Below are 20,000 nucleotides of genomic sequence, written 5' to 3'. Positions count from 1 at the left end.
TGACATTATGACTTGGAAAGCATAACAAAATTCAGTTCACAATGGTCAGATCTGACCTCACAGTGAGGGATTCTGTCTCTACCAAGGTTGTTTCTCTAGTAGTATGCAATTCTCTGCTGCAGACAATATGACCTTGCTTCAGTACTCTGTGGATTTTCATTGCAGTTCTTTCACTAATCTTCCCATAAATTCCCTGAGCACTTTTTCCTACCATAGATACTTCCAAACTAGCCGTCATCTCTACCAGGTTGTATGGTCCAAACAACAGGGCTGCCCATGTCATAGCCATAACTCACCCTGCAACCCATTAAAGCTAGCCATTCATCTCCCTCACCTCTTGAAGCATGAGTCAGAGCAGTATTCCCAAGTGTGAAATATGCTATCTCCAGACCTTAAAAAAGGTTGATTTTGCATTGTATTTGCTTGTCAGTGGCAGGAAATATGAGATGCAATAATTTGTCTTTATTGTAAATAGTACATATCAAAATGTACCTACCCACTGAGCCCCTTAGCACTTCATTGATATGATGTGCCCCAGGTCTTTGTTGTGTTATGTTCTACCTCTCAAACCCAAATGTTTTGCCAAGGCCTCCAAAATACATGCCACTTCTTGCTTATTATTCTTCTTTGCATGATGTCATCAACAGAAGTTACTCCTGTGATTATCTGCAAGAGATGTGAATTGTCCAGGTCCCTTCATACTAGACAGTGACAAAAGACACAGCAGTTAATACAGCCCTCAGCAAGACCACAGTTGTACACTCCCTTTCCTATCACTGGACTGCTACCTGTGTCTGCTTCTGACAGAGGTGGAAAAGAACACATTTGTCTGTCAGGATCTACAAAACATGTGGATGCTGAATATCATTTATCTAAAATACTTGAGACCAGAAGCATTTTAGATATTTTCAGATCTTGGAATATTTGCAATTACATAATGAGATATTGTGGAAATTCATCTACATTTACATATCTTATATATATAGCCAGAGGTAATGTTATCCAAAATTTTTAGTCTGCTTGTGTTTTAATGGTGAGCTTTCACATGATGTTAGATGTAGAATTTCATACTTGTGATGTCATGTTGCCGTTCAGAACATTTCTGATTTGGGAGCCTTTGTTTCAGATTTGGGGCACTTAAACTGTACAGTATTTAAGTCTGCGTTATTCTGCTTAAGCAAAGATCCTGTATTCCAGCGTAGTAGCTGCACTTGGAACTATTCATTGTTTAAGTCTGTGATAATCCACTGTCAACTTCCAGAGTCAGTCTGGTAGGGTCCATATTGGTGAATTAAATGAAAAAATGAGAAAAAGGCCACCAACCACACATTCTCCACATTTTAAGAGTGGTACTGATCCTTGCCATTCCCTCTAAATATCATGGTTTGGATCTCATACTTTGGTGAGGGGAAGGAAGGAGTTTTAGAGCATTCCACTTAGGGTCCCACTTTTCTTAGCACTTACTCAACTTTTAACTTTTGGCTAAGGCACCAATATATATGGTATCGTCTCCAATATACCTGTGAAGAGACTGGAGATACCACCAAGAGGCAGATTGACAGAGTCAGGCTATCCACTGGGTGGGAATCTATTTAAGACCCCTCTAACAAAGCCCACAGTACAGCTCAGTCCCTGGGTATCAACTCACACTATTCAATAGTCCTTAAAATTCTTATGCAGTACTTTTACCCCAGGGTAATTCTTCTCCAAGTACATGGCCACCAGTCCTTTGAGGAAGGACTTGGGCTGGTAGAGGAGCCTGGCTGTAGAGATTTAAAGTGTTGTTTTAGGGACCTACCTCTCAGGAAACTAGCCTTTCCTTTAATCATTGGGTTCTGGGTCAGGGAAATGCCTCTAGCTCAAATATTTGGCAAGGGACCATGGTGACTTTATCTTAGGGTGTTCTTGGTCTAAGATATCCATTCCAAGAATGCGCACTTCTCTGCCTGCTTCCACTTGCAATGGCAGTTCTGGAATTTCTAAATTTCACTGCCATTGCAGTGAGCCGCTGCTCTTCTAGTCCTCCAATCTAGCAGCATGTTAGCACCATCTCCTAGGGACCTTGACAGAATATTAAATCCTGTAACATGAGAGATGACTTTTACATAGCCTTCCTTATCCAACTTGATGTTCCATGCTTTCGATCCAGCACCCCTGAGATCCAGCCCATATGCACTCTTCCAGCTCCTGCCATGAATATTAGCTGGATCCTGCAGCTCTGTTGGCATATGGACTCCTTCCACCCTTAGAAAGCCAGATGATGTGTGCTGACCTTGGTTTTTGTTCAAAAGGCAAGAATGAGAGATAGAAGAATGTATTTTCTTACAAAGTAGAAACCTTTGGATTACCTTCAGGGTGATGCAAACAAAAGGGTACTACTACTTGGGGGAGTCAGAGGGTCCAGCACATTGTCACATTTTAGTATATCGACCAAGTGTCCCCATTCAGCTTCCATAGGTATTGCGCATGTTAACTTTAACATGTTTCAATTAAACTCCTGATCTCCAGCCCTCTCAGATCTTGTTTCTTAGAGTTTTCTAATCTTGGTAATGCTAACTACAAAGTTCGAATTCTTAAGCCAAAAACTTGCAGATATGCTGGGCTCTTTTCTTTCTCTTATATTCCACATGTGATCTTTGAATAACTCCACTTAATGTTCTTTTCCAAATATATTTGGACTGTAGCCACATTTTACCAACCCATGGGTACTACCATTGCCCAAATCACCCCTCATTTTAAAAATCTAGATTATTGCCATAACTCTTAACCACTCTTCTTGTTTCTCACCTTGTGATCTACACCCTGTTCTCAACACAAATGCCAAGATAATCCTACTAACACTCAGATCAACACACATCACTGTCAAAACACTGCAAAATCTTTGCATCTCACTAAGAGTCAACGTCTTTAAAATCATCTGTAATTCTCACAAACACCTGAATCCATTATTTTTCTGACATAATTTTCTATGGTTCCCTTACTCACTCCCTGGGCTTGAGCCTCCATACTTTTTTCCACACTTACCAGGCAGAGTTGTGCCTTAGGACTTTTGCAGTTGCCTTTCTGGATGCCCAAAATTCTGTGGTCCCGTCTTTCTGCATGTTTCTCCCTATCTTCTTGAAACCTTCACTAAAATTTAATCTTATGAATAGTATACTTTCTGATCACTCTACCTGCTGTTTTAAGGACCTGCATGGTCCCTCAAAGGCCCATGTGTTAAAGACTTGATACTCTGCTTGGTTCTATTGGCTGACAGTAGAACCTGTAAGAGGTGGGGCCTGGTGGGAGGTCTTAGGTTACTGAGAACATGACCGTGAAGGGGACTGTGGGACCCTGGCACGTTTCTCCTTCTCTCACCCTTCTGCATCTCAGCTGTGGCGTAAATTGTTATGCCACGTGATGATGTGCTGCTGCCACTGCTGCCTTGCCATAGGCCCAAAGGCAACAAGGTTCTGGGACTGAAGCTTCCAAAAGTGTCAGCCTTCTTGTTTATTGGTTTCTTACTTCAGATATTTTGTTCTAGTCATGTGAAGCTGACTAACACATTAAGGGAAACTCTGACCCTTCGCTACCATGCATTTTCTCTTCCTGTGTCCTTGTTTATTTTTTGTAAAGCACTTATCTTCAAATAAACCATAGGTATCTTCTGCAGCTTACAAATTTTTAAAGCTTTTTTCCGTAAAATAATTACTCTAGAAAAAGAAACTTTTTTGGAGTTTTAATCAATGCTGTATCTTCATTTGGTACCAAATATATATTTGTTGAATGAGCATCTTCATAACCTTATAAACTGGAGACATAGTACTGTCTGTGTACACTATATTGTTGAATAATTGTCAAATGTTTTTAACCAAGAGGTTTGCAAAGGGAGTTAAAAATGTTAATTGCTTTAATTAATAATCACTATTCTGGGTATAGATTGAATTTGTTTTAAAATTGTGGTATGGAATGAAAATGACATGGTTCTTCCCTTAAAATAATTTATGTTATTTTATTGGATAACACTGGATAATTCGGCTAACTGTACATGTGGGTATCACTTCACAACATTTGCGAAACCAACTCCCAACCCAAAAAATAAACCTCTCCTTAAGCATGCTTATTTTATGCTTAGTGAATAGATGATGAAAAATCTTTCATAAGTCAAAGAAATGCTCTCCACCAGTGTCTCAGCATAAAGGATTTTAATCCTTTAAGAAAAGCAGAATATTAAAATTCTAAACCAAATAAATTTCAAAAATTATCTTTATTAATTTATGAACACTACAGACTAAGACTGATCACTTGGAAAGCTTTGAATGGTCTTCCATGTTTGGCTGTGTTCATTTACTGGATAAAGTCATATCTGTTTATTAAATCACTGAGCAGTGTGTTGGAGTTAAATTGAAGGGTAGAATTAAATAATAATTAATAGGCCAGAATTTAGATCCAGACTTGCTGGGTTCAAATTGTTCGTATCTAGACTCTTTCATTATTGGCTTTGTGTTAATTGACCATACAACTTCTCCAAGCTTTAGAGATATCATAGTACCAGAAGGTTATTATAAGAATCCAATGAACTGATGCATGTAAATAATTTAGAGCACTGGGGGGAACACTGCAAACACAGCCAGCCCCTGTATCAATAGGTTCCCCATTTAAGAGCACAACTAAGAATCAAAAGTATTCAGAAAAAAACTACATCTGTACTATACACGTACAAACTAATTTTTCTTCCAGTTATTCCCTAAACAATAAAGTATATAAACATTTAGATAACATTTACATTTATTAGGTATTATAAATTATCTAAATTATTTAAAGCACATGAGAGGATGTGGCTAGGTTATATGCAAATGCTATTCCACTTTATATAAGAGATTTGAATATCACTGTATTTGGGTTCTTTGTGTGTGTGTGTGTGTGTGTGTGTGTGTGTGTGTGTAGAAGGGATTTCTGGACTCTATCTCCCAGAAATACTGAGGGATGTTTATATACATTAAATCTTACCCTAAATCATTGGCTTTACTAGGTTACAAACCTACATGAGCTATGGACTTTTGATTTTTGAGTTCACAGAGGCTGCTAAGTCAAAGACATATGAAATTCATATTTGCAAAACATTATAACAGCCTGTAAATTGATCTAACCTTTTAAAGTTCAAAAAAATAATAGCCAGGCATGGTGGCACATGACTGTAATCCCAGGACTTGGGAGGCTCACCAGGAGGATCGCTGCAAGTTCGAGGCTACGTAGAGGACCTGGAATTAATAGAGAATTCAAGGACAGTCTGAACTACATAGCGAGACATTGCCTCAAAAAAGTAACATATATATATATATATATATATATATATATATATATATATATATATATAAAATCATCACTCAGAACAAAGAAAAAAAAGTTAGCAGTATCCCCAGTATTCCCCTCGTGCTACCCTAACTCAGAGCCTTCACAAAAGTAACCACTCTGAGCTGCTCCCATATAGATTAATTGCACTGACGTGCTGGTCGGGACTTTGTGTATTCACTCTTTTGCTGTCTGGTTTCCTTCATTCAATAGTGTTTTTTGATATTCATTGATGTTATTAGTAGCAGCACTGTCTTTCCCTCCTGTTTGTGAGGGATCTAGGTGTGTGGATATTTCACCATATTCGACCCATTCTACAGTCATGGGAATGTACACTGTTTCCAGTTTCAAACGGCATGCGATTGTGAACAGCATGGAACACACCTTTCATCAGGGGAGGGCATGTTTCCATAGTGTAGTGTCATGATTTATATCTAAAATCCCAAAGTCTCATGTATCTGAAAGATGATTGGATCCCGGAGATGCTATATTCATGGGTAGGTGCATCCACTAATGAGCTGAGTGGGTGAGTATGCTCTTAAGAGGTGGGGCCTGGTTAGAGGTAGGCATGAACTGGAAGGGTATGTTATTGTCTCTGGCTCTTCCCTCTCTGTCTGCTCCCTGACTGCTATGGTTGAGCACCTTTTCCTCTGGCCATATCTCTCTGTCATGCTATTTTGCCTCAGAGCCAGCTAACTGAGGACTGAAACCAAGAACTAAAACAAACCTCTTCTCCTTTCAGTTGTGGGTGTTTAGTGTTGTGTGCCTGTGAGGGGAAATTGAGTAGGACAGGTGTACATTCAGGAGTGGAGTCTCTGGGCCACTGCTTAGACATACGTTCAGTCGATAGTACTAAACAGTTTCCATAGAAGCATAGCAGCTTACCCACATGGGTGATATACGAGAGTTCCAGTTGCTCCAGACGCTCATGGACATTTGATGTCAGTCTTTCCATTTTCCCATCCCAGGAGGAATGATTGGTACCTACTTGTAGGTAATTGCGTTTTCCTAGAGACAAAGAGATTATGCACCTCTTCCTTTGTGACTGGCCAGACATTCCTTTGTAATGTGAATGCTGAAGTTTTTATTTCTCCAACTTTTTAAATTGCTTGCCTTTTTCTTATCTATTGGGAAGAATTCTTTATACATTCTGCAGTATGTACAGACTTTTTAAATGAATATATTGCAGATGTCTTCTTTTGCTCTGTGGCTTGCCTTTTCACTCTTAATTTTTGGTTTGATTTTTTTTTTTTTTTGATACTGGGAATTGAACTCAAGACCTTGCACTTGCCAGGTTGGTGTTTACGCCACTGAGCTATATCATCATCCCTTAACTCTTAATTGTCTTTTAAAAACTCTTAATTGTCTTTTAAAGAGTGCAATATACAGGTGGAAGGGTATACATATCTAAAGAGCAGAGCTCAGTGGATTGTCTCTACTTGTGCATGTTGTATAAACTAATCAAGAAACAGAATTTTGACAGGAAAATCCCCATGCTGATTGGTACCTCTGTTACATAAAAGTTTTCATAATTGTGTTATAGTTTATCATTTTTTGTTTTTTTGTTTTTTCTTTCAGAGTAGTGTTTTCAGTAAACTACTTGGCAAATCTTTGCCTACTGTAAGGTCCTGAAAATACAGCCTCACATTTTCTTCTAGACTTTTTTGCTTTATAGTATAAGCTTTGAATCTATAATCCTTCTGGGATTGTCATTATTCAATAATAGTCTGCCTTTATCCTAGGAGGTATGCTTCACAGCTCCCAGTGAATTGTGAAAGCCTGCATAGCATTAAACCCCACTTTTCTTCATCAAGAACTTTAATTTGTTTCACTTAAAGAAAATGTTTTACAACTTGTCTTTGATACACCCATATATCCAGCATCACTGCTCTTTGCATTTTGGGACCATGATTAAGTAAAATAGGACTTGCTTGAATATAAGCACTACTATACCTGGACAGTCCATTTAACAACCACAAATAGCTACTAATTGACCACTGGGTGGATAGCTTTTGTACAGTGGATAAGCTGGACAGAGAGGTGGTTCATATTCCGGGTGGGACAGAAAAGGATAGTGTCACATTTCATCATGCTACCTGAAACAGCATACTGTTTAAAATCTACCAATTGTTTATTTCTGTAATATTTCATTCAATATTTTTGGATCACAGTTGTCTGTGACTAACAGACTGTGGACAGTAAAACCATGTATACAGAAGGAAAAATGTGTATACTATGAGGTACAAGTCAAAGCATTAGACATCCAATTGCTGTAGCTCCATTCATTTAAGACTCTTTCCTCTGTGACACCTTTATCATACATTAACCATATATGTGGGTCTATTTCTGGAATAGACAGAGCATCTTTTCTGCCCCATCTGTCTGTTTGTTTGTTTTAACCAATAACACCCTATCTCAAGAACCGGTTTTACATGACTTTTCATCCAAGACAGTCTTCCTTGCTCTTCCTCAAGGTTGTCCTTACTGTTCTTAGTTCTGTTCATTTCCATAGAAACTGTACAATTAGCTTGTTAATTTCTTCTAAAAATCACCTTGAGGTTTTGATAGGGATTACTTTGAATCTAACAGATAAATCTGGGGAAAATTGAAATCTTGCCTTTCAGACACTTTCGTGCCATGAACATTTTAAATTTCTCCATTTATTTAGGCCCTTTAAAAATTTTTTCAATGTGCTCTTTGCTTTGCAAAGAATTTGCACATCTCTTGTTAGATTTATTCCTGAGTATTTCATATGTCTATGCTATTGTATGATTTTAGCTTTTCATTTTTATTTTCTAATTGTTTTTACTGATTTTTGGAGGTACAATTAACTTTTGAATAGTAACCTCGCTAGATTTACTCCATTATTTTAAAATTTTTCTGTAGATTCTTTTGGATTTTTCTCAAACACAGTCGTGTCTTTGTAAGTAATATTTTTCTCCTTCCCCATTGTCATAGTTTTTTTTCCTGTTAGTTTTCTCAGTCTTAATTCATATTTTCCATGAAAATATTGGAACATATAAATAGTTTCCTTGGTCTCAGAGTTTCCAAGTTCTGTTTATTTATATACTTTATTCCTTTTTGAGAGGGTTCAGACTATATCTGTTGCTGGACCTATATTTTTAAGTAAGATGCATACCTATGATAACTTGCATGGGGAATTTACAACTACCATACAGAAGATAAACTGAAAGCTGTGCTTATTGAACAGATTTTGAGAATTCTCAGTTTCCTAATTTGTTGTATCTTTTCTGAAACCTGAAAGTTCAATGAATTTAGCTTCTAAGCGTAGTTCCAGGACTGAGTTTATAATAAATGTTGTTTAATTGTGGTTTGTCTTGATGATTTTTAAAAATTCAGTTATAGTACATCAAAGAGAATAGTATTTGCAGTTAGAATTCAGATGTGTAAGTAGAACCTGAAATATGTAACCTCAAAGTTTTTCTCAGGTAAATACAAATCCTTTAAAGATACTGGAATAAAATAAAAACCTGAAATATGATGTTGAAAGTATTTGGTGCATTGATAAAGTTCCCTGGGGCCTCTGGATGTTTAAAGCAACAGTTTGATTGAATAGAACAATAAATGCAGGGCTGGGTGTATTTTTTTCCTCTTTCTTTCTCATCTACTAGAAAAATATAGATAATAGACCACATTTATTTCCTTAACATTTCAGAGCTCCACAGATGGGAAAACACAGCCCAGTGGAAATGGTTTCTGGCAACCTTGAGAAGATTTGTTAGCATTTTGTGGCATTTCTCTCAGTGACATGTAAAGCATGGCTTTCCCTCATTGCAGTGTCACAGTGAAGTGTCACAATAAAGCCAAAATAGTGTGCCCTCAGGGAAAACTAGGAAAAGGGGCCATTTTCCATGCACACACAAAGGGTAATATTTATTATAAAGCCTTTCATTTTAGCTACAAATGCTGCCTGGGCTGTGGGTACTTTGCAATGGAAAAATGCACTGAATGTGAGATTGAAAGCAAGTGTTATGCATACATCCAATGCAATCTCTGTAAATATAAATAACATGTAAAGAAGTGGAATTCACCTGTGGACACACATGTGTGCATACCTTGTGTCGTGTGCTAGGCTGAGACTGGTGAGGCTACAATGTGACAGTGTTAGCCAGTGAAGGTGGAGTCCAAGGAGCACTAGGCTGGTACACAACTCTGTTGTGACCTATGTTTGTCCCCTCAAGCACAGACATTATCTCTGATAGTCTCAAAACATATGATATAAAAATTATCATCTCCATTGCTACAGGAGAAATATGATCAAAAGATCCAACCATGTGCTACGGATTGTGTACCTAGGATTACTGATACTATTTCATATAACCTTAATATCAAAAACAATGATTTATTTTAAGCCAAACTTGCACTCTTGGCAAAATCTCACCTATCTCTTTCAGCGGCGACTTGCATGGTTATTCTTTCCACTCAGATATTGAGCTTGATTTTTATTACCATTAAAAAATCACCTCATTCAATGGAGGAGCCAAAGTATGGACTGAGAGAGCCAAGAAAAACAGCATAAAAACAAAGATGAGACTGTGGGAAAATTTTTGTAAATGTGGATCATATTGAATCCTATAAATGTTTGATTAAATCTGCTTTTCCTTTTTTCCCAAAAAGAGATAAATCACCCCATAAAGGTCATTCTACTGCTCCAGTCTGTGACACTTAAGGGGTCCTAATTAGTTTTGCAGCATACTTTTCATTGCTCCAGTTCAGTACCACCTTCAGACTGAATAATTGTTCTGGACAGCAAGCCCAAATCATTGGGCGAGGTCCTATGGCTGACACTTTCCTCTAGACTACAGAGGTCATTCTTTTATTCAGCTTCTATCTCAACATCTTGTCAAGGGAATGCCGAATTTCCCTGAATCTCTTGTCCTAATATGATAATACGGAGGAGAGCATGTGAACTTTAGAGACGGATAGATTTGGTTTCAAATATAAGTTCTACCAATTACTGATTATTTGATTTCGAGAATGTTACTTATCTTTATAAGTAATCTTGGGTGATTACTAACAAGGTAAAGTTTGTGCGAATCAGCTAGTATGTGTTCCTGCCAATCACCAAAGAAAGAAACGACATTTTTCTGACTGGTCATTGTCAACCATCCTCACCCTGCTTGGTCTTACTGATGAATACTTCCTGGGGCCAGCAAAGCTACCCCTCCTCCTGCCCCTGCTCTTCCTTCTTCCTAAATTTTATTGCAGTAAGGATATTTAACATGAGCTCTACCCTCTTAATCCTCCTAAAAATTCGGAAGTGTGTGATACATTATTGTTAACCCTAGGTATAATGTTGTACAGCAAATCTCGAGAGTTTGTCTTGTTTAAATGAGATTCTATGCCTGCTCTTTAGTAACTCCCAGCCCCTCTCCACCCCAGCCACTAGCAACCATTATTTCACTCTTTTAGTCAATGAATTTGACAAGTTTCTATTTTTCATGTACCCGGAATCATGCATGGTTTTCCTTCTGTGTCTGGTTCATTTCACTTAAAATGATGTCTTTGGGGCCGGGGATGTAGTTCAGTGGTACAAGCACCTGGCTGGCAAGCACAAGGTCCTGAGTTCAATTCCCAGTACCAAAAAAAAAAAAAAAAAAAAAAAAAGATATCTTTAAGCTTCCTCCATGTTGTTGCATGTGGCATGATTTCTTCTTAGTAAAGATTGACTAGCATTCTACTTTTTTTACACGTTCGTCTGTTCATGGGTATTGAGGGTGTTTTTACATCTTGGCTACTGTGATTAGTGCTGTAATTAGCAAAGCAAATGGTATGGAAGTTCTTCACGAATAGATCTATTAACCGGGTGTGGTGAAACATGCCTATAATCCCAGCATTCAGGAGGCTGAGGCAGGAGAACTGCCATGAATTTGAGGTCAGCCTGGGCTACACAGTAAAGTTCAAGGCCAGCCTGAACTAAGCAAGGCCTTGTCTCAAAAAAAATATACAAAACAAAAACGAATAGAACTATTTTTGACCCAGCAATCCCACTTATGAATATGTATATAAAAGAATTAAAATGGGATGCCTGGAAAATCTTTACTTGAATACACTGTTTTAACCTCATTTCCATTACCAGTGTCAGATTTAAATCACTACGGTTCTTAAAATCCATTTTAATTTCTTTCTTTAATAACTGATTGCATAGGAGCCTCTCTAGTTTTCTACAGATCTTTCTGGTTCCTTATAATAGCTTTGTGACATCACATATATACTTTCTGAGGTTTTTGGTGAGGGGATTCTTTTAATTTAGAAGGTGGAACTTCTGGAGTTCTTCACATACTAGGAACTTTATCACCTCATCTTCGTGGGCTGGTGTATTTCTTTGCCTCCTGCTTCAGAAGTAAGTCTCCGGTGACAGGGAAGACCAATATGAGATGGTTCTGCTTGACATTGCTCTCTCTGGCTGCACTGTGTGCCGTAAACCTGTGGTTTCCTTCAGAAACCAACTCGTTTAGTAGGTGTAGGTCTTCACTTTCTGCAGCCTCTGTATAAAGACGCCTTTGCCTCTCCTATTTACCTGGTTATGTCCTCTTTTGCACCATCTTCTGTACACGGTCCCTTAAATTCAGGCTGTTCAGAGATATTTTGTGAAAGCACATTAGTTTATTTAGGATCCTCACTCCTCTCTTCCCATCAAACCAATTTTCAGTTCTCCACGTTTCCATTTTAAGGGGAGAGATGTCCAACTCCTCCACAAGGAAAGAAATTTTTTTCCTGGAGGGAATGACATTTCCCCCCGCTCCCCTGGAGTTCTTTGCATCTACTTATCTATATTCAAGAAACTGTGCCCGAATATTTCCAAATTGTTTTCACACATAGGCCGTTATCTTCACATTGGTGTTTGCCAGAGAATAGTTTAAGGCTTTTGTAATGTTACTGAGAATTCAATCATCTTTCAGAGGTGGAATTAGTCATATCTTGTTACTAGAAGTCCAAGATTCTCTTCTCTGGGTTTTTAATCTAAAGCTCTCGCATTTTTCTTCAAAGAGTATTTAACGACTATCTGTCATAGACGCACTGTTGGTGAGACCCTCTCTTCTTCATGGATCTTGCCAGGAAAATGTTTGTCTTAACTTCACACACAGAGTGTTCCACATTAATTCTGAGTGACGTCCATGTGGGAAATCCGTGTTGAAAGGGCTACACTTGGGAACCTTTCCAACAAAACCATGGGAGCTCAGGAATAAGGATAAACTGTTGTCCACTTTTATGAAATCCAATCTTATTTCCCTTCTTTTTACTTGTTCTATGTGCCAAATGGGTAAGAATCAAAAGGCAGAATGCCACGTTGCATCTTTTCACTTTTTTTGTGCCTGAGATGGATTGATTAACTCTCATTGTGTGTCTCCTTGTTCAGTAGCTCTTCCATTCAATTCAAAGCCCAAGCTTTGGGGCTTCTCAAGTTTGAGGCACAGGGTGGCAGAGATAAGCAGTTTCAGTGGCAAATACCTAAGCAAAAAATCTTGTGATTTATCTATACTGGATACGTATTTTGTATCTGGTGGTATATTTTTCACATTAGCTGTTTCTTAGGATTAGCTGCCAGTGCAAATCTTGTTTCATCCCTCCCTAGTGATTTAGTGTAGCAGCAAGCAAAGCTCAGCCTAGCATATGCTTACTCAGGATTAAGGATGATTTTTTTTTTTAAACTCTCTGATAGACAGTAAAATAGAATCTGTACAGTTCAATGGATTCCACAGTTAAGCTGTTTTTGTTGGTACCAACAGCCAACCCTAGACCTCTAATCCCAAGTTTGTAAAGTCTTTGGATTACGCACTGTGAATGTCAAATTCCAAACCACAGTGATCTCTGTTTTACCATGTTCTTCGTGTCCCCAATCATGCAGTGTTGCATATGATTGCTCCATGGCGAAGAAGAGGAGGGCTGAGGAGCAGGCTTTGGGCGTCCCAGTCAACAAAAGGAAATCCCTGCTGATGAAGCCCCGACACTACAGCCCCAGCGCAGACTGCAAAGGAGACCGGGATGACAGGACTGAGGAAGATAATCTCATGGAAACCAATGACCATGCTGCTACAGGTAGCAAGGAGCAGTGGCCCCAGTTAGATCTAGTTCCTGGCATCAAGTCTCAGTCTTACTTAGGACCATGGTCAATTTGGGTGTAAAAGGAGATTTGGAATTTGGAAGCAAACCAAACATTTATTTCACTCAATATTCACTTATTGAGGACCCATTCTTTATCATCACCTATGGAGCACCATAGGTAAACAACCAAGAGTCCTTGCCCTGGGTTCATCCTTAAAAGCATAGGATCGGGCTATTCCTCTTATTGAACAAAATGAAAGATACTAACACTAAAAGTTGAAGAGCTCCTTGTCTGCCTGCTCCAATTGATGTCTACTTCCTAAAACGAATCCTTCAAATTACAGGGAATATTTAAGCTTTGAGCTATCTTTCCAATGATCAAGTACCATATAATGCTCATCCACAGTGATTATAGTACATACTATATGTGTAATATATTATGTATATGATATAATTTTTGTTTAGTCAATATACATGGTATTGTTTATTCCACAAAATATAGTTGGTAATAACAATATGAACCAATGCAGATGGTCTATGACCTTAATATACGTATTCTATATATTTGAGTAAATAGTTATACAAATAGACTGTAGAAGTGACCTGAAGTTTTCATCCTAGAGGCACTTTCATTAGAAAAATAATATTGAAAATATATCACTATGTCCATTATTTCTAAAACAGATCATCTAATTTTACTTTTACATACACATCATGCTTAATTAATTCAGTTCTTCACTCACTCTTCAGGTATCTTTGCATGCTAAGTGAAACGTAGTTACTGTTTTAAAACTTTAGTGTTTATTTCTCTCCAGTTCATAATTACTGCCATTAGGCCCTGGTGTTTCATGCTTCTAGATGTTAGAAAATCATTGATTGCTTTGGTGTGAGGCTGAAATTGAGGAGGCAAAAAAATTTCAAAAATTTATTAAAAATATTAAAATCTAAAGCTTAGACTAACAAGAAAATGAAATAGGTGTATGTATGTTCCTCTATACACACACTGTTTTGAATGTTTAAGGAATGAAAACATACTAGTTGTTTGAAAATTATATAAACAATATACTGACTGAGTGAGCAGAAATCTCAGATCGGACTCATCCTACCTCAAGTAATGTTGTCTTATAAACAGTTGGATATTCTGTGGTTAAAACGAAGTTGTATGCTGATAAGTGAATTTTCTGGTTGTCCCATATTTAGCAGTTTTAAAACCTCATGGATCATCTGTCAGTTATGATCAACTTCAACTTTTTTAGTTCCTATGAAAATTTCAGGTTGAGTTTTGTGGAAAATCACTGAGTCATTGAGGGTAGAATCGAGGTAAATTCACATATTTAAGAAAATATTTGTATTAACACGTTCTTATAAGGCCTATGAAGCCAAAGACTGCATCTGGCTTGCTGACTTCGCATGTTCTATTGTAGTGGCTTTCTCATCACTGTTGTTTAACGTGGGCCACGTGACTATATTGTTCAAGTGTATTCAGTTAGGCATGCAGTGACGTGTAATGAGGCACACCATTTGCATGTGCACGGACGCTATTTTTTATGTAATACTAGAAACATTACTGATAGTAATGGATATGCTAAAATTACAGCAGTAGTAACTATTGTTTTTCAGTTCTTCATATATTCCAAACACATAAATTATGAAATGTGGTCAAAGAATATGATCAATATTTGCATTTAAAAACATTATTACAATGGCCAGGTGTGGTGGTACATGCCTGTAATCCCAGCACTTGGGAGGCTGATGCAGGAGGATCATCACGAGTTCAAGACCAGCTTGATCTACAAAGTGAGCTCAAGGCCAGACTGAACTACATAGTGAGACCCTGCCTCAAAAAAGACAAAAAAATCCAAAAAACAAAAAAAGCATTATTACAGTAAATGACACATTTCCATAATTCCCCTGAGAATACTTTCCCTCATTTCAAAATATTCATCCCATCCTCTTTGCCTTTTTCTGAAGCAGCTCTGGAAATCCTCTTTCATGTCTTTCTCCTGTGGTAACTGCCTGGATGTCTAGAGTTCTGAAATCTTTACCTTTCGTGGTCATTTAAAGAGCCAGGAGTTGCATGGTGCTATACCCAGTGAATGAGGTGGACAAGGGCACACCGTAATGTGTTTGACAGAAATTTCCATAAATGTAAGCAGTAAACTGCTTCAGAAAATGGCAAGCATGATGGGATAAGTATATTACAAGCAAAGTTGAGTGTTTGGAGGGGATTAATGGCAATGTGTCATGTACTGTAAAAATGTTTAAAATTTAAACAGGCATGTTAGTTTTTAAATCACACTTCGTATATCACTTAATCCACGCCATCATACCCCTAGGTGCGTGTGATTCTGGTCTCAATTTGACAGATGAGATCACTGAGCACCAAAAAGATTTAACATTTAAGATAACGCATCTTGTATGTGTCAGAAAGAAGACAACTAGGAAGCAATTGGAAGGACAAGCAGAATAATCATTTCCCGGTTGACAGTGTGCCGTCATCCATTTTCCCCTTGGTCTGACTCCCTTTGTAATGAAGATTGGACAAAGTTTTAATAGTGTCAGATCATAAAGTCACAACTTCCAGAAATGCGAGATCATAGATGTTTCTATCCCTGATCAACAGAGCAAAGCTTCTAAGTTGCTTTTAGCCCTGTGGGCAATTTACCCCGTGGGCAAGTTAGCCAGGAGGAGAGAGAGCTCAGTTAATGCCCAACCTGGCAAAAGTGTTTTCCATGGAGCCTCTTGTTTTTCTAGTCTCCTTACTCCAGGTGTGTGCCCGTGGTATCTTCAGCCACAAAGTCCAGATAATGAGTATAGAGTGTTCATGAAGGTTAAGGTCATGTACTTGAATCCTGTAAGTGTTTTACATCATTTTATAGCCAAATCCCCATACCTCCCCCAGCCATCTTTCAAAGGAACGCAGGTGGACGGTTGAGATATTACAAGGAATGTGACCCAAACCATGAAAATATACCTTACTCATTGGGAAGACAGCACTACTAGAAAGAACATGCACAGACCTTCCCACTGGAGAAGGGAAAATGAGAAACAGCTCAAAATAAAAACTAAGAAACCCATATGTGCGTTTCCCGCACATGACCATGTATGCAGCACAGTTCAGAGAAATCGGTCCCGGTCATAGAGTTCTAAGGGCTGGAATGATACTTTTGGCAGATCATCTCTCAGTAAATAACAAGTAAGAGATAAACCACTGCGGTTTCAGAACTTTGAAAACTTAGTTCATTTTCCAGGAAAGATGTACATGTTCAAGAAGCTTGGGAAACAAACTTACCTATAGAAATAACCTCACTAGTTATAGAAATTGACCTGAAATCTAAAGACAATAAAATTCAATTACACTGACAAAGTCAATTCAAAATGTGTTGTGATTTTTTAGGAGGACTTTTTAAAGTTAACTTGGTGCAGAACAGCCGATATATTTTCAAGAATTCATTCCTGTGTACATACAGGATCACCAAAAGCTCAGCATACACCCTAGGAATTTTCCAATCTATCATTTTTATGGCATTGGCGAAGTTGAGGTTATTGTGTTATTTGTTTTGGATGTTTTTATCTGTAATTTAAAGATCTGCTGTACTCACTGAAATTAGCTGAGAACTCCATTCTACCATGGTCATATAAATTCACCCTTGAAAATGCCCGAACTTGGGACCTTAATAGGATATTTTATTCTTGGAAGTTTTTCCTAAAGGTGGCTGTGTTTTGTGAACACCAGTACTGGCGTACAGCACTCCTTGGCTGTAGGTTGTGCAGTAGCATGTTACGGCTGCAAGGACTTGGGCTTGGAGCCATGTGGCCATGGGTCTGAGGCTGAGCCTCCCTTAGGTAGTTGTGCGATCTTGAATAAGCCCCTGGCCCCCTAAAACTGCAGCCTCCCTTTCTTGTAGTGAGTGTGAAGATTAAGTGAAACGCGCCATGCCAGGGACACTTGAGTTTATTGACCTAGGAAGGACCTGTGGTGACCCAATCATTGGGTCATGAAATCACTCTCATTTTGAAAATGAGAGCTCAGGACTTAGAAGAGCAAAGGTCTGACCGCAGTCAAGCCGGCAGTAAGCCCTGGGCTGGCAGCACACTCCCTGTCTGCACACCCCACCCTGAAGGACCTGTGCAGCGTGCACAGCTTCCGGTTTCTACAGGCTGAAGCAGAACAGTAGCACGTGTAGCACGGGTGGGAGCCCATGGCGGCTGCTAGGCTGCTTAACCCTGTGGGCCCTCCCTCTCCCTAGCGGCCAGTTTTTCTCATTATTCTAAATGAAGAGCAGGTCCACCTCATCCTGTTAAGGTCTTTTGTGCCCCTTGCTATCACTGTCTGAAAATAGTATCTGGGGAAGACAGAGCTGGAGCAGCAGAGACTGAATACTTGTTGGTTCTAGGGTGACCCTGGCAGCAAGTTGCGGGGCGGGGCTGCTGCCCTCACGGTGTGAGCACAAACGCCCGCTCACGCGGGCTAAGCAACCTGTCCACGTGGGCGCAGACAGGAGTGCCAGGCTCACAGCTTGAGCCCAGATCCCCCTAACTCCTCAGGCAGAGCTACCTCAGCTATTCCAGTGGCAAAGACACAAGATTTATCCCTATCCTCCTGGGGAGAAAAAAAAAACAAAACTTGCTCTTTAGAAAAGCAGTCAGCCCTCTTACAAAACTGGGAAACAACCAGCACCCTGTCACAGATCTGTCAGGTTCAAAAGCTAGCTCAGATTTCTTTCTTAGGACTGCAGTGAGAGCCCAGGAGGGGTTTGTGGACACAAAAAGTTGGTCTGCGATTTGCAGATCATCCCTGGAAACCACCGCGTGCGACGCACGTAGGCACCTCTGTCGGCAGGGCTCCTCTTTTTCTGAAGAATAATTAATAAATATTTTCTTTTAGCATATAACAAACAGTTGAACCAAACAATTATGTAAGCTGGAAATGACCCAAAACGCTAGCAGTTGGCAGCCACACAGTGCAATGCATTGTGGCGCACATGTGTGTGTTTGTCGCTCCCGCCTCTCTGGTGATCTGCACTTAATAGGAATATTTTAAACTATGTAGCTAAGCAACAGAGGTAATTGTTGCTTTCTAGAGCTTTTGTTAGCACTCTAACACAGCCCAAATATGCATAATTAGGTATAATGTCTATAAATCATTATTGTACACATGTGGGTAGTTAAGTGGAGTGAGAGAATAGTTCAATGAATTGAGCATATTCACTGGAAATGCTTTTTATTTGTTTTCTGTAGTTCATAATACTTTAAAATTATCATAACCCTTTACACTTTCTCTTAATAGCCAACTGTGATACTGAGAAAAAACTTCATTTGCATTTTAGACCATGTTTAATATATTATTTAAACCTGGAGTCCCCCGATATGAATTCAGGAGAGGACAGGCCCACCCTGTCCAACATGATGGGCCTGTTTATCTCGCCTCTCTTCTAGGAACTAAAATGTTAAATTTTTCAGTTTTCGTTGAATAGATCCCAACAAAAGACTGCACCCTATAATCAGCATTATTTACAGGGGCCAGTGTTGTGACTGAATTCTTCCCTTCATCCAAAAATGCTTTTAGTTACTATGGCAATATTTACTTGATCCTGGCAGTCCAGTGTTGATTTAGGGAGATAATTACCAGAAAGGAAGATGATGGAGATGTATTTTTGAGTGTCCTTGTCAGAGACAATGTTTATAAAAAATTAAATGAGACGAAAAAAAGGCACATTGTCTTCCACGCAAACACCCTCTCCTGTAGCCCTCGTGCAATCGCTGTGCTTTTCGTTCCCTCTGAAGACGTTTGCTGACACAGAATGTGCTGCACTTGGTGTCTCTCACAGCCCTTAAGGGGACTTATTATTTTGTCCCCCAGCCTCTCTTCCTGTCTTTGAAAGACAAAAATGGTCTCTTTCTTTCCCTATCTTTTTTTTTTTTTTTGTCCTACTGGATGTCAGAGAACTGTAGCTTTGTTGTCTGGTGCATTTTGTAGCCAGGTGTGTGCTGGGCAACTCCCCATGTCCCTGGGCTGGGGCTGGGGTCTCCAGACAATCAAGGCCTTCAGTGTTGTTTGCGGGGAACAGGCTGGGGTCAGCTAACTGTGCATCTGCACATCCTGTCATTCCCACTGAGCGAAGGGGAAACACTGACAACTACCCTGGGATGACAGCCGTGCCACAGGCTGTCCTGCACACACTGGAGCTTGAGGCTTGCTTTTCTGATGTTCAAGATCCAAGCCATCCCTGTATGGAGCACTGGCTCCTGTCCAGCATCCTGCAGCCATCCCCACCTCTGGTCTGATTTCCTTTTTTACACAGACACATGCAAATATCAGATTAGAAACTGATACTATTTGAGACAGGATCATGATAATTGTCCCATTTGTGTTTTCCTCAGTATGGACTTTTAGTGTGAGAATTACAAAAGATTTTTGTTTTGTTTTGTAGGATTTTGTTTCATATTTGGTGGTACTGGGGATTGAACCTGAGGCTTTTGCTCTGAGCTATATCCTTAGCTCATTTTCTTTCTTTCTTTCTTTCTTTCTTTCTTTCTTTCTTTCTTTCTTTCTTTCTCTTTCTTTCTTTTTCTTTCTTTCTTTCTTTCTTTCTTTCTTT

General features: G+C 39.0%; 1 protein-coding gene across 7 annotated transcripts in view; it reads left to right on the top strand.

Moving 5' to 3' along the window:
- Window positions 1–20,000, top strand: part of St18 (suppression of tumorigenicity 18, zinc finger) — a 300,859-nt gene that overhangs the window by 223,937 nt on the left and 56,922 nt on the right. For all 7 annotated transcript variants that reach the window (XM_005396053.2, XM_013520260.1, XM_013520263.1 and 4 more), the window contains one exon: window positions 13,202–13,392. In XM_005396053.2, the coding sequence (XP_005396110.1) occupies window positions 13,202–13,392 (191 nt within the window). The remainder of the gene's footprint in view (window positions 1–13,201; window positions 13,393–20,000) is intronic.

Source organism: Chinchilla lanigera, unplaced genomic scaffold (assembly GCF_000276665.1).
Source record: "Chinchilla lanigera isolate Chin_1 unplaced genomic scaffold, ChiLan1.0 scaffold00053, whole genome shotgun sequence".
Taxonomy (NCBI): domain Eukaryota; kingdom Metazoa; phylum Chordata; class Mammalia; order Rodentia; family Chinchillidae; genus Chinchilla; species Chinchilla lanigera.
Note: the sequence above shows the minus strand (reverse complement) of the source record. Positions and strands in the feature narration are given on the sequence as shown.